We start from the raw sequence: 15,997 nt of genomic DNA on the forward strand, positions 1-15,997 counted from the left end.
TGTTGTCTTCTTTAGAATGTGAGCTCCTTGAGAGCAGAGACTATCTTTAGCCTTTCTCTGTAATCTCAGTGTTTGTATTCCTAGCCATTCATAGTCTTCACAATTACAATCTAAAACCAGATGTATGCTGCCCCTGATAAACTCAGTGTATGAAAAATCAGTCACTAAAATTTCTGCAGTCTAAATGTTCTAATGTCCTAATCCCCATTAAGTTACAAATATCTTGGGTTTTCATGAATAGCACCATTTATCCACTCCCACATTGGACACAGTGCACTATAGCAAGTGCTGAAATGTTTAACTGCCAGTGATGATGTTGTCACCTGTTGTCTGTATGAGCTCCAACCTGGTACACAACAAGACTGAGTACTAATGCCCAAACACTGAGAAAAGGTCCTTGGTTTGAAATGGAATAGGAAGACCAACAATTTGATTCCTAATGATTGTGGAATTTCTGATGTGGGGGGAAAAAAGGATTTATTAACTGACAGCAGGACATATTTCTCTGAATCACTGACAGCCAAAAAGTGGTCTTATGTGTCCTCAAAACTCTTCTTAAAAGTATCAGTTTTCTAAATTCAATCCATCAATTAACATTTATTAATTACCTACTATGTGCTAGGTATTGTACTAAGTGCTAGGGATACAGAGGTAAAAAACAGCACTTGCTCTCAAGGAACTCATAATCTAATGGAGGAGACCTGTACAAACAAGCCATATATAAGATAAATAGGAAATAATTAACAGAAGGAAGGCACTAGAATTAAGAGGGACAAGAAAGGCTTCTTGTAGAAGGTGAGATTTTAGTTGGTACTTGAAGGAAGTGGGGGGAAGCCAGAAGTCAGAGATGTGAAGGGAGAGCATTCCAGGCATGGAGGACAGCCAGAGAAAATGTCTGGAGCTGAGAGATAGTGTCTTGTTTGTGGAATAGCAGGGAGGTCAGTGTCACTGGATCGAAGAGTGCATGTCAGGGAACAAGGTGTAAGAAGACTGGAAAGGTAAAGGGGTGGGGAGGAGGTTATGAAGAGCCTTGAACAGCAGAGGATTTTAGTATTTGATCCTGGAGATGATGGGGGTGGGGAGGAGGGTCAAGCGAGTCTGTTGAGTAGGAGGATGACATGGTTTGACTTGTGCTTTAGGGAAGTCACTTTGGCAGCTGAATGGAGCATGGACAAGATTAGGAGGAGACTTGTGGCAGTTTTACTTTAAATGTGTCACTTGTCTTTTTGCCTATTTCAAGTTCAGACTGTTTTGAAACAGAGGACAGAAAAGTCAAGTTCTTATGTTCCTTGGTGTTAATAGTAAAGAGGCTACAGCTTGCTTTGTAAATAAAACAATGCTGGTATTGAATCTGACCAGCCTTTGTGACAATACTAATACAGTCAACAATCTACATGAATCTCAAGGGATTTCTTTTTGTTTACTAGATTTTATCACGTTTAAAAACAGATGATAAACTTCTATGCGACTAGTAAATATTCCCCCCAAAGAAGGACAAATTGTGAAAGAAGCAGAAGGTCAGTGTTTTCTTAGAGTCCTCTTTTCTATTTCTCCTTTTCAAACATCAGTGAATTTTACTTTCTTCAACCTTTGCCTTTTTTTCCCCATAAACTGTTCCACATGACCTTTGGTCCCTTCTTTGGGCTGTGTCTAAGGCAAGTGTCTTAAACAAGCACTAACTGAAATGTAGACAAAAAAAAGAATGGAGATACTTGAAGAGAAAAGGACAAAGAGGCCATCATTCCTCATGCACTGTGTAGAAACTGAATAATAGATATTAGATTAGAGGTTGGGGAAGAGATTAGTTCTTAGGGATCATCCAGATCAGTGTTGTCAAATTCAAATAGAAATGGGGGCCACTAAGCCATACATCCCTGTGGGCTGCATATTGACTTAGGAAAACTACATATTAACATTATCTGTGTTTAATTGTATTTTTTAAATTTTGTTAAATATTTTCTAATTACATTTTAATCTAGTTTAGGCACACTCAGGAATGACATGGGCCCCAAGTTGCCAGTGGGCCACATGTTTGACATGTCTGATCTAGTTCAACCACTCATATAGTAATAATAATAATAATTCACATTTGTAGTCCTTTAAGATTTGCAAAATAATTTACATATATTATCTCATTTAAGCTCCCAACAAGCATTTGTGGGAGGTGCTATTATTGTCATCATTTTGCAGATTAAGAAATTGAGGCTTAAAGAGGTAAAGTGACTTACACAGGGTCCTAGCGATAGTGTCTAAGACAGAATTCAAACTCAGGTCTTCTTGATTCCAACTGAATCATTCTGTCCACTACACCACATAGCTGCCTGAACCCAGACATAAGTCCACATCCCCTGCCTTTACTACTATATCATCCTGCCAAATTCAGTTTATTTAGAGCATTTTAGGAACCATATCTACTACATTGGTAGGGCCCAAATATTTGTGCTGGAACAAGAGACCTTGAATCCAGGGACAGTGATAATGGGGGAAAGAATTGGAATCCAAATGCACTCAAGATAAATCAGGGTCTGGAAAGGAAAGCCCATGTGTCTTGATTTTTTTCCTCCCCTTTCATGTGGTTGAAGGGGTAGTAACTCCCTTCCCATCCTGGGACCAGCTAAAATTGCTGCCTGTCACTGGTTTTGGAGTGAGAGTCAGGACTCCGAATTGTTAGGAAACATGGGAAAATTCATTTTGTGGCTTACACTATGTCAACAGGAACTTTCAGGTGTTTGTTGTGTAGCAAACACTTAGCTACTTGTTTTTAACAACTTTGACATTCACTTTTCATCTCTACCAAAACTGAATCTCTCTTTCTTATTTATTCACATGCAGCTGCAGTCTTCTCTTTTTCACACCCTTCTATCCACTCTGTTCCCCATGAAAACAGCACAACTTAAATCTTCAACACAAATATTCCAAAGGTTCTATGCATATATTCAGTTAATCATCAAGCATTTATTAAGCACCTACTTCATGCCAGATGCTCTGATAGATGCTGGGGGTGGAGATACGAAGTTAAAAACAACAGTTCCTGTCATCAAGGACTTTCCATTTTATCAGGTGAATCAACATGTACACTTGTATAGATAGATTCACTATATATACAAAGTAATTTTGTGAGTGGGGAATAGCAGCAGGGGAATCAGGAAAAGAAAAGGCATTTGAACTGAGTTTTAAAGAAAGGAAGGTAGGCATTCTAAGACGTGGTGGTGAGGAAGGAATGTGTTTCAACCAGAGGGAACAATGGAGATGGGGTGGTGGTGGGGAGGTTAACATAATGTTTGAAGAATAGCAAATAATCTGGTGCAGCAGAAAGTAGAGTGAGTGAAGGGAGGGTTATGTAATACACCTGGAAAGTCACATTGGAGCCATATGGTGTATTATATCCTAGAATCCTGGCTGTCCTGTGGATATCTTAAACTCAGCGTGTCCAAAACTGAACTCCTCTTTCTCCCCTCAAGCCCTTCCCTTTCCCTGAATTCCATATTACTACTGAGTGTGCTACCATCTTTCAAGTTACCCAGACTCACAACCTACGTGTCATTTTCAACCCATCACTCTCTCTCTCACACACTCCCCCATATACAGTCTTGCCAAATCCTGTCTTCTATCGGGCCCCCTTCCCTCCTCTGACACTGCATGACCTCATTGCCTCATGCCTGGAATTTTGCCATAATCTTCAGCCTCCCCTCAGCCATCGGAGTGATCTTCCTAAAGAATAGGTCTGACCATATCACTCCCCTATTCAGTGAATTCCAGTGACTCCTTATTACTTCTAGAATCAAATAGGAAATCATCTCTTTGGCTTTTAAAGCTCTTTATAACCTGATTCCTTCTTAGTTTTCTAGTCTTCTTATTCCTTTCCACATAATCTGTTATTCAGCAACACTGGCCCTTTTCCTCTCCCCCACCCTCTACCTCAGCACACAACAGCCCATTTCCCAAATGATGCCTTTTTGCTGCTTGTCCCTCACACTCAGAATTCTCTCCTACATCTCTGCCTCCTGGCTTCCTTCAAGTCTCAGCTAAAATAATACCTTCTATAATGGCATATTAATCTCCTGATTAATGCTAATGCCTTTCCTCAGAGATTATCTCCATTGTATCCTGTATATAGCTTGTTTGTACCTAGTTGTTTCCATGTTGTCTTCTGCATTAGATTATGAGCTCCTTGAGGGCAGGGACTATTTTTGCTTCTCTTTGTATCCTTGGTGTTTAGCACAGTACCTGGTACACAGTAGGTGCTTAATAAATACTTGCTGACTTGACTGTAGGTGGTGAGAAACCATTGGAACCTTTTGAGCAGGGGAGTGGCATGGCCAGAAACATGCTTTAGGAACATCATTTTGGCAACTGTGTGGAAGATGATTTGGAGATGGGAGAGATTTAATTAGAAACAATAATCTAGGCAAGAAGATTTAAAAAAAAATTTCCAATTATATGTAAAAACAATTCTTAATATTTAAAAAAAAATTTTTTTTTTTTTGGTGAGGCAGTTGGGGTTAAGTGACTTGCCCAGAGTCACACAGCTAGTAAGTATTATGTGTCTGAAGCCGAATTTGAACTCAGGTCCTTCTGACTCCAGGGCCGGTGCTCTATTCACTGCCCCATCTAGCTGCACCCCCCCCCTTTTAAAATTTTGAGTTCAAAATTCTCTCCCTTCTCTTATCTGTTCCCTCTCTGAGATGGCAAGCAATTTGAGATAGGTTATACATGTTCAGTCATGCAAAACATAGTTCCTATTAATCATGTTGTGAAAGAAAACACCCCCCCCAAAAAAAAACCCATGAAAAAAAAATAAAGTAAAAAGGTATGCTTTGATCTGCATTCAAATTCCATCAGTTCTTTCTGTGGATAGCATTTTTCATCATAAGACCTTCAGAACTGTCTTGGATCTTTGTATTGCTGAGAATAGCTAAGCCATTCGCAGGTGATCGTACAATATTGCTGTTGGTTTGTGCAATGATCTCCTCGTTCTTAGGCAAGGATTTTTGAGGGCCTGATTAGGATGGTGAATATGTGAATAGAAAGAAGGAGGTGGGTCTGAGAAATGTCAGGAAGGTAGAATTAACAAGATATGGCAATTGATTGAATATTGAGAAGTAAAGGAGAGGGAAGAGCCAAATGTCTTGAAAGTTTCAAATCTGAGTGAAAAAAGAAAAGAGGACCCAGGACAGAGCCTTGGACTACACATACATCATGTATTAAAAACTATGACTCATCAGTCATAGATCCAAAATAGGAGACTGAGGAGTAAATAGACAGATAACAGAGAAACAAGAGAGAATTGTGTCAGTAAAGCTCCAGAGAGGTGGTGTGTTGAATGAAAAATTAAAGAATGAATTAGAAAGAATTAATTAAAAAGAATGAATTTCTGATGCATTTGAATTTTTAAAAGTTCTTGAATACTTAACTTTTTAGTCATCTTCCTAAGTAATTTGATTGTAGAAAAGGAATAGCAAATAAAATATAAATTCACCATACTTTCTTCAAATTTATTTTGTAATCAATTAAAGCTCCAGTAATAGAAGAGGGCTTAGGTTCATCTACTGTAGCCCCAGTCTTCCTGACTCTGAGGCCAGCTCTTTATCTCCTTTGCTGTGCTGCCTCTCTAATGTTCGATAAACGTTTATTAAATTCAACTGACTTTTGTATATACTTGTTTCCCAACAAGGTAGGCCTTTTCAGTGCCTTTACTATTTTTACATTTATAAGTAGGAGGTACCTATAGAATATCCTGTTGTAAATATCTGATAATTAATTATGCTGGAAATGCAACTCTGAGTACAGAGAAATCAGGGTAAGTGGCTTTCAGGCCTCAAGTATTACGTCAGGGTTTGACATCTGTTAATTCTCTGAGATCTTTTGGTGATCTAAACTTAAGTTATTCATAAAGCACAGTATACCTATAATGTAGAGCAAGACTAATCATCTCGGGATTATGGTTCTTATGAGAATAACGCCACTGGGTTCAGCTGAGGAGAAAGACACCTTTGTTTAGATGGCTAGTCTTTGGTGAGTCCAATACGGAGTTTTTTTTTTTCCTAGATCTGAAATTACCTTCATTGTATTTTGTTCCCAAAAAAGCACAACCATTTTTCAACTCATAATGAACTCAATTCAAGTATGTATAAAAAAAGTCTACTAGGTTCCTAGCAGTGTGCTAAATGAACTAAGGATTCTAAGCATGGCCAGGCCTCACTATTTGCACTTTTGCTACAAGTGGCCTAATTACACAATTATGATTCATTTTGAATTTGCCCTTGTGACATTCAAGGACAGTTGAAGAGTATGATGCCATTACCATATTTCCCAATTATTTGTAGAAATGACTTAACTTGCCTTCGGCAAGGGAGATAAGAAACATTTACTGTCCAAGAAGAGTCAAGGCCACAGCCTCCCTGATTATAAAACTTTATTGAGTTTTTTTGTTTGTTTGTTTCTTGGAAATCTGAAAAAGTAACACTGAAAATATTTCTGCTAATAGCTAATGCTATTTACATGAGACCTAGAGGAGAGCTTTTTTTTTTTTAAAGTCTTCAGCTTTTATAATTCTAGCAATACAAACTGATTCAATTTATCTAGCATACATTGAAAGCCTACTGTGTTCCAACTACTATCCTAGGCATTAGGGATACAAAGAAAAAAAACAAACCAGTTATAAGGTCGTGGAGCTAAAAAGGGTCTTAGATGCCATCAGCTCCAACCTTTTCATTTTTACAGATGAAGAACCTGAGGCCTAGAAAAGTTAAAAGATTTGTTCAAGGTCAAATAATAGTAAGTGACAGAAGCAGGGTTTGAACATAGATCTGCTGATTTCAAATTGTGTTCTGTCCACTGTACCACACCCTCAAGAAGCTTATATTCTAGTTGGGGGGAGGACCCTATGGTAAGTATAGGTAAAATGTGTATAGATTATGTACCAAAAAGCAAAGTTCTAGAAATAAAGCAAAGGGCTTATAGCCCAAATTAGAGATGCATTTCAGTTATAGAGCACCTTCTATGAATTAATTTTTAAAAACCTTAGCTGGAATTGAGATTCTTCTGTGCCTATATGCTACAAGTAGATAAGGATATATTTCTGAAAGGGGGGGAACTAAGTGGCACAGTAGATAGAGTACTATGCCTGGAGTCAGGAAGACCTGAGTTCAGATCTGGCCTTGGACACTTACTAGCTGTGTGACTCTGGGTAAGTCACTTAACCCTGTTTTCCTCAGTTTCCTCATCTATAAAATGAGCTGGAGAAGGAAATGACAAATTACCCCAGTATCTTTGCCAAGAAGACCCCAAATGGGGTCATGAACAACAACGATATTTTAAAAGAGGCCTGTCTAATTTGGGGCCAATCAAGGGTCATGTGAATGGACTTGGGAAGGTCTGATAATGGGATTCATCTCTGAATCTGGATGAGCCCTGATCTGAAGGGAAAGCTTTTATCAATCTGGGGACCAATTCAATGAGTCATGCTTGACTGTACTGTGACCATAAGCAAATTGGCTTTGGGGGAACATTAATGAGCAACAGGTCATATTTTAGTAGATGTTCTATTAAGATTTAGTTCACTGCCCTCCTTACTCTACCTCCTTCCATCTAAATATTCTTACAATAAGTAGCCTCTTAAAGACTTTTTGTTATTGTTATTTATTCAGTCATTTCAATGGTGTTTGACTCCGTGACCCCATTTGGAGTTTTCTTGGCAAAGACACTGGAGTAGTTTGTCATTTCCTTTTCCAGCTCATTTTACAGATGAGGAAACTGAGGCAAGTAAAGTGACTTGCCCAGAGTCACGCAGCTAGTGTCTGAGGCCGTTTTTGAACTCTGGAAAAGGTGTCTTCCTGACTCCAGGCACAACACTCTATCCACTGCACTTGCCTACCTGCCCAATCTTAAAGAATACACATCACTATTAGAAAATCAATATGTGATTGACTGGGGAACGCTAGGCACATGCAGTGGATAAAATATTGGGCCTGGAGTTAGAACAACTTGAGTTCAAATGTGGCCTCAGATACTTGCTGGGCAAGTCATTTATTCTGTATACCTCAGTTTTACCATCTGGAAAAATGGGGATAATAATAGCATCCATTTCCCAGGGTTTTTGTGAGAATCAAATGAGATCATATTTGTAAAGCACTTAGCACAGTGCCTTGCACATAGTAGGTGCTATATGCTAACTGTTTTTTATTGTTGTTATTTTTATTATTATCCACTTAAAAAGCTCAGAGTTTGGTAGTCAGGAGCCTTGAGCTATGTAGTACTAGTTCTGCCACTAACATGAGGTCATAACCTTAAGCCAGAGATCAGCGCTGAACTAGGATTCAGAAGAGTAATAGTAATTCCGGCTGTACTACCTACTATCACAGGTCACTTAACCTCCATGAACTTCAATTTCCTTATCTGCAAAATGGGGGCAGCCATACCTATCCTGTCCTGGCAACCTTGTAGAATAAATTTGTGTGGGAAAAAACAATGAGACAGTCTATGTGAAAGTGCTTTCTAAATGGCACAGAAGCATTGTGGTTGTTCTGAAAGTATGTCCTGAGCACTTGCTTTGTTTAAAACATTGTGTTGGGTACTATGCTGGATATTCAAGATATTTGGCATGTAGGATGGTATGTAACACATGCACAGATAAGCTTAAGTTTAAGAGAAGAAACTTAAATATAAGAAGAGGTAAATAGAGGAAAGCAATTAACTAGACCTTAATAGAATATCTGCTCACATAGACAGTTGTTTATGAATGATCACCCAAATTAATTAAGTATAATACAAATCAATTAGGCATAATATAATGAAATAGGTATGTAAAAGAGGTATGGACTTCTGTGTGAGTTCGAATATCATTACCAACTGAGGGAAATCAGGGCTAATGTGATGGGAGAAGTAGGTCTTGAAGGATAAGATTTCCCAGGAGGCTGGACAGAGATTGTGGGTATCAGGGATGTGTTCTGGGCATAGGGAATGATGGGGTAAGTAAAGATCCAGGAACAAAAAACAAAAGATGAGTCCTGTTTTTGAAGAGAGGAGCAATAGGATAACGATAGAATGATTACTTTAGTAGCATTCTCTGGGATAGGTGGGATGAGGGAGAACAGTTATAAGACTATTGCAATACTGTAGGTAAAAGGTAATGAGGGCTTGTGCTAGGCTGGAGAATGGAAAGAATGGAAAGGATGGTCTAAATATAGGAAACATAGAATTGACAGGACTTGCCAAGTTGGAAAGGGTGAGGGAGAAGCAAAAATCACAGACTCATCTCAAGGAGCTCACATGCTGGTAGAGAGAGAGGTAAATAACTATGACATATAAAATATATCATATGCATATATATATATATAAGTAGTATATCACATATATAAAATATGATGTATAACATACCACATGTACATGTGCATAATATATATACTAATATATGTTAGTATTGTGAGGGTTAACCCACTACCTCATGACATAGCCCATTCCAGTTCTAGAAAGCTCTAATTGTCAGGATGTGTTTCCTTATGTTAAGCCTAAGTTTGCTCCTGCAACTCTCACCTATTACTCTTGGGACAAACAGAACAAATCTAAATCTCTTCTACATAGTAAACCTTAAGGTACTTGAAAACTGCTTTCATGCTCCCCTTGCCAAATTTTTTTTGCTAGGGTAAGCATCTCTACTTCTTTCAACTGATCCCCATAAAAGCGGAGTTTAGGGATCTTTGCTGTGATGGCTTCCCTTCTGTAGATGAAGTCAAGCCTGTTAGCTTGAACTCATCAAAGACAGATGTACTGTCTTACCATTTCCCTACTAATCTTGGGTACTTCATATTATCTGTTTTTGTCCTGTTTCTGTCCTGTTCTTTCTAGTCCAAAGATCATTCTCCTTGGCAGAGAAAACGAACAGAATAAAAGAGCAGCATTACCCCCCCCCACATTATCCATTATCATTTTCCCATTCATGCCAAGCAGTGATCCTATCTTTGGAGGATATATTCCCAAATCCCTTCACCATCCTGGCACATTCTAGCACTTTTAGAAATATGATGACCAGAACTGAATGTAAGATTGCAAATGTGGTCTGACGAGACCACATAGGACTCCATTCTTCTGGACATCAAACTTCTGTTAATTTAGCCTAAGACCACATGAAATCACAAATCTTCTAACAGTGAAGTTTGAAAAATTATTTGTAGATCTTACTGAATAACAAAAATGTCTTCTCATCTGCATCCCTTTAACTTATCTCTCCTGTAAATATTTGCTGTTTTTCTTTATAACCGTGATACATTTGGGTCACAGTTTAGTAAAGTAGTTTTACATAAAATTTCATTATGTAACTTTCCTAGGATGAATTATAAGTGATTGTAGGCTTTCTGTGTGATAGCTAGTCCCTGATCACTTTTCATGTTTTTTTCCTTTAAAGCAGGGGTTCTTAAACTATTTTTGGGGTCATAGTTCCTTTTGGAAGTCCGGTAAAACCTACGGCCGCCTTCTCAAGACAAGGCAACAATCATTTATTAAACTTCTTCTATGTGCCAGGCACTGTGCTAAGCAGAGTAATGTTTTTAAATGCACAAAATAAAATGCATAGAGTTACAAAGGAAACCAATTATATTGTGAAATGAACATCTATTTTTTGCTATCCAAGTTCACGGACCCCCCTGAAATCTATCCATGGATTCCTTTGAATCTCAGGTTAAGAACCCCTGCTTTAAAGGAAGACACTAGAGTTGTTGATCAACATGAACAGAAATTCCAGTGGACAGAGACCAGTAAAATGAAAATGAATGGGAAGAGTGTGTTAAGACTGGTTAAGCAAGAGTTAACAGGGCAGTGACTCCCTGGAGAGGCTGTTTGCAAAAGTTTATGGCTTGGGTGTGAATTGGCTATTTAGAGTGGGTCTAGGCTCTCCTGAGCTTCTCCCAGACTGCCAGGAACCTTGTCAAAGGACCCAGTCAACCATGGGAGGAGGCCTGTTTCCATTCTCAATAGGATTGTTTTAAAAGCAAAAGAGCTTTATTTATTAAAAGCCTCTAAAAAATATGGTTGTGATCAACTGTTTGCTCTTTCAGTGTGTATGTGGACAACCCTTGCCAGTGGCAGACTCAGAGGTAGGTCGATTTGGCTTCTTTGGGGGGAAGATTTGTTTGTTTTTCTTTGACACCCTTCAAGGAGTTCAAAGTAGAATCAAGAATGGAAGACTTTCTCACTGAGATTAGATGTAGGTAGTTTACTTTATTTCTTTTTTTTTTTCTGAGCTAGATAAACTTGGCCAATGTTGTTTACTTTTTGAAAATAGTTCAAGGTTCTCATTTGTCTTTCAGGTCTATTTCTTTCTGATGGGACTGAAACCTCAGCAATTTCTTCCCTCGGTCCTTGGGTTAGAAATTAAACAGACTCTTAAACCTAACACGTATTTTCCTGCAAACTAATCTTGCTGTGGGCCCTAAGACACTGCTCTGTGTTTCTCTCTTTGCTGCTGTACTCTGAGAGTTTACAGGAATGAACAGCAGGTTTAGGCAGAGGCATCAAATGGGCTTTCTTAAGTGCCACCTGTACATGGACAATGGCCGAGATTTGAGGCATATTGCATTAAAAAGATTAATCCAATCGCTGCTGGTGGTGGTATTTGATTTCCCTGCTTTGGGGAATACATGGCATTACTGAGCTGAGATCATTTCCTGGAATGTGTTTGAGTCCTCTGCAGGATTTGTTACCTGCACAGCTAAGCTAAGCTATTGTTTTCCTAAATCCATTTCCTTATTTTTCAGCTTCAGTGAAGAAAATCTGGCTCCTTTTTGCATAAAAATAAAAAAAAGGAAATTCATCATCACTTTGGGCTGGCTTTGATGGACCTTGCCCAAATCTGATCTCTGGGGCCTCTGTACACTCTTTCTTTCTCTCTCTCTCTCTCCAACTGTCTGTTAGAATGATTGCAATTGATTTCCTTCTCACTGTTCACTCAAGCTGCCTAATGATTTAATCTTGAACTAAAATGGTCAAAAAGAATAATTTTCAGGGAAGAAAAAGGGTTGAAATTTCTACCATTTTTAAGAGCCCATCCTTTTGTAACAATGTCTATTGGAATAATGATGTTGAATTCTGGATTGCCTTAGGACAGATAGAGGCAGTGGGGAGCAGTTCGTACTGTTAAGGGTTAAAAGTATTTCCTCTTCACCTTATTGTCCATATTTTTTATTATTATTATGAGAGGCAGTGTGTGGTAGTGGATAGAGAGCTGAATGGAATCAAAAGACTTATGTTCAGATCCTGTTTTTGACACATACTGGCTGTGTTACCTTTATTTATTTTTTATTTTTTGGCTAGGCAATGGGGTTAAGTGACTTGCCCAGGGTCATACAGCTAGTAAGTGTTATGTATCTGAGGCTGGATGTGAACTCAGGTCCTCCTGAATCCAGGGCTGGTGCTCTATCCACTGCACTACTTAGTTGCCCCGCGTGTTACCTTTAACAAGTCACTGGAACCTCTCTTTGCTCTGGGCAACTAACTCTAAGATTGTAGATTGCGGAGAAGGTGTCAGCTTGCATTAGTGAAGGGAATTTCCTCTCCTGGGAGGTCCCTATAACAGTGAAGTGACAAATCCAGTCTCCATACCCTATCCCTTTTCATGATATGTTAGTTATGGTGAAATAAATACTTCTAAGTGCTTTTGAGCTTTTATATTGACTTACAAATCTCTTCATCTTCCTGCTTCAGTTTTTCCATTCTAAAAATTAGAATCTTTTTGGGAGAGATTTACCCAGAACACAATATGGATGGCAGACTGAGACAGAGTACAAAGAAAAATCAGACATTTGTTTTAAATATCAATTCTTTTTCATTCCTGATGGTTTTAGAGTCTCTAAGCTTCTTTTCTAGGTTATAAGAAGATATGACCACTGAGAAAATGAGGTAGGCTTCCACTGTCCTGGCCTTTGAATACCACTGATTGTTTTTTTTTTTTTTAAGTTTAATGTTTTGAAGAGAAAAAAAAAGCAGAAAGGTAAACTTGTAAACCCTGTTTATGTGCTATCTTTTAATCTTCTCAGTTCTGGGGCCACTCATTATCCCAAGGTAGTCAGGGTTGCTAAATTTGGAAATTTATCACAGTTCTGTCCTTTAGTTTGAGGAATCCCTGGCCTAGGGAGGGATCCTGTAAACCCTGTTCCCTTGTCTGCCATGTAACTTATTCGTTGCTCTCTTATTCTTTTCCCCTATGTCCTGGATAGTTCTTGCCCTTTCACCCCTGTTTTTTATCTACAGAAGTACTAGGATGGAGGCCAGTGAGATTTGTCCACGTGGCATGATGCCTATTTAAACTTGCTGTGCTGATCTGTCTTCCTTTCACCACCGTTGTGGCTGTCATCTCTCATTACTTCCCTTTTACACTTGACCCACGCTCAGCCCTCATGTTGCAGGAGATACATCTAAACACCCTTCATTGAACAAACAATTATTCATTGCCTACTCTATGCAGAGCCTTATTCCAGGTTCCAAGAGAAATGCAATGTTTCCATTACACTGGTCCATACCCTTTTGGAGGTTGCAGTCTTGTTGGAGGATGACCTAAATACAGATAACTGTAACATACAGTATTGCATGAGTGCATTAGAGGGTGTTAATGTAAGGACGTATTTTATTTTGCTTTTCTTTAATGTGCCTATTATAATAAGGGTGAAACCTTAACTCTAGACAGAGGCTGGGCAGGGGAAAGATTGTAGACTTTGGCATCTAAGGTCTCAGGTTCAAATACCACAGCTGCCACTTCCCACCTGTGAGAATCTTGGGCAAGCCATTAATCTTTCCAAGACTCCATTTCCTCATCCATAAAATGAGGGATTGCAGAGCCTCTGAGGTTCCTTACAGCTTTAGGTCTATGATCCTATGGACCTTACACTTCGTGGAGGAGGAATCAGGACTTTAAAGGGAAGGAAAAATTATGTCCAGAAGCAAACCTATGAGCTTTTGAATTATATAGGCCAATCTAGGTCAGGGTATATACCTCAATAATAGTTATTCTATCTCATCTTTAAAAGGATCAACTAATGTGAATGAAGTGCTTTGAATGTTTAGGAAATAATTACCTAAGAATCATAGAATCTTGAATCGGAAGAAGTCTTAGAGTTCATCTAGTTCAAATTCCTGATTTTGCAAATGAGGAAACTGAGGGCCAGTGACTTCCTGATGTCACACTGCTAATTGAGCAGCCACTAATAAATGCATTCTACAATATTGACCCTGAAGTAGCCTTGTACTCTTCTGGTCTACACCTGTGATTTCACAGGTATAGGGTCGTGAGCAAACTCCCTCTAGCAATGTGGATCAGCAACATTTCTTGGAGCAGCTAGGTGGTGCAGGGGAGAGAGCTCTGGGCCTGGAGTCAGGAAGACTTGAGTTCAAATCCAGACTCAGAACTTACTGTGTGACATTGGGCAAGTCACTTAACCTCTGCCTCAATTTCCTTATCTTTAAAATGGGAATAACAATAGCACCTATCTCCCGTTGTTGTTGTGAGAATCAAATGAAATGATAATTGTAAAGTGCTTGGCACAGTACCTGACATATAGCAAGGGCTATATAAATGTGAATTATTATTATTATTCTGAAATTTATAGTCTTAGAGAGTTGCAGGGTCACACAACCAATATGTGTCAGAGGTAGGGCCTTGAACCTGAAGCTTTCTGACTTAAGAATACCTCCCTATTTCCTTTGCCACACTGCCAGTGTTAGACTTAATCTTCTTAAAACACCTTCTGTTTCAGAGTAGCCTGTATGTTACCATAGGAAAATACCTCAGAATGGCAAAATATTACATTGTAAACTCATTTCTTCTACCAGCTGAACAGTATTTCCTTAGGCTAGTCTATTGTTCTGGAAATTTAGGCCTGCCACTGCAGCGGAGTAAATGATGGTCCAATCATCGTGCATTTCATTAACATCAATGCTCTTTTTTTTTTTTTTAACTTTTTTTTTTTGTCTTATCACAGATACTGGCTAGTCCTTCCAGCAAAATGACTCTAGGTTAAGTTATGGTTTTAGTTCAGTTTGGAACTAAAATTGGACTGATTTATTTTAGTTTGTATCTTAGTCAAGTGTTCACTTTCCAGTACACAAGTAACACAAAAAAAAAATAGCAAAATAAACCAAGGATCCCTTAAAAGAGGGCTAATGGCATAGGGAGGGGGTTGGAGCTGTTGTTTCATTTTGCTTTACATTTCTCTAGATATTTAAGTGCACTTAACTTGTTCACATTTGAAAAGGTTGTTACTGACGAAGAGTGGAGGAAGTCTTCCTCCCAGGATGAAGAAAAGACGGAGCCACCTCGAGTCACAAGGAGGAGATGGGGTTCTGGAAAAAGATCTCGACCGAGGCCCCTCTCTGATTACAGTCAGTTGACAAGCAGAAGCTTCTCCATTCCCGAAGACTCCGTTGCCATGGAAACCCAGAACCTGGACTGTGTGGATGGTGGGAACCAACAGAGTGTGGCATCCTCTGACCGTTCGGACCAAAATGTTTCTTTGGATTACCCAAGAGGATGCCGAAAAAGAAGACCCATCTCTGTGATAGGCGGGGTCAGCTTCTATGGGAACAGCCAGACAGAAGAAGTAGAAAATCTTCTGACCCATGTAAGATCTGATGTGCTTCTTCCAAAATCAACAAGCCCCAGTGTTTCTTCAGCCTCTTGGCCTTTGTCTTCAAACTATAAAATAAATGGGATACTTCTCCTTTCTTCTGTTTTCCTCAAGTATGATGTCAGCTGCTCTCAGCCTCTTTTCTTCCTGATTTTGTCTGAAGATATATTCTAATTAAAACTAACCAATCTGACCTCTGGATGCCTTTCACTAATGTTCTTTCTCTCTTTGGGGTAGTAAGTCATTTGTGAAGCATGTAAACAGGGAAAATCCTGTAGTCTCCTATGTAGTTATAAGTAATTTGAATTTGAACTGGGGGAAAGTGACAAAAGATAAAGCTCTTACTGGAAGAAAAATTTGCTCTTCATTTTTAATATATAAAGACA

The 15,997-nt window shown here is 38.9% G+C and overlaps 1 protein-coding gene across 2 annotated transcripts in view; it reads left to right on the forward strand.

Annotated features, from left to right (window-relative positions):
• SPATA13 (spermatogenesis associated 13) overlaps positions 1–15,997 on the forward strand; it is a 151,838-nt gene that overhangs the window by 74,867 nt on the left and 60,974 nt on the right. The window contains exons 1-2 of one of the 2 annotated variants that reach the window (XM_027835110.1): positions 10,933–11,090; positions 15,240–15,605. In XM_027835110.1, the coding sequence (XP_027690911.1) occupies positions 11,022–11,090; positions 15,240–15,605 (435 nt within the window). In that variant the 5' untranslated portion in view covers positions 10,933–11,021. Of the gene's footprint in view, positions 1–10,932; positions 11,091–15,239; positions 15,606–15,997 lie in introns of those variants that run through there. The other variant, XM_027835109.1, reaches the window with a different exon arrangement.

Source organism: Vombatus ursinus, unplaced genomic scaffold (genome assembly GCF_900497805.2).
Source record: "Vombatus ursinus unplaced genomic scaffold, bare-nosed wombat genome assembly UNPS02014813.1, whole genome shotgun sequence".
In the NCBI taxonomy this organism is placed as follows: domain Eukaryota; kingdom Metazoa; phylum Chordata; class Mammalia; order Diprotodontia; family Vombatidae; genus Vombatus; species Vombatus ursinus.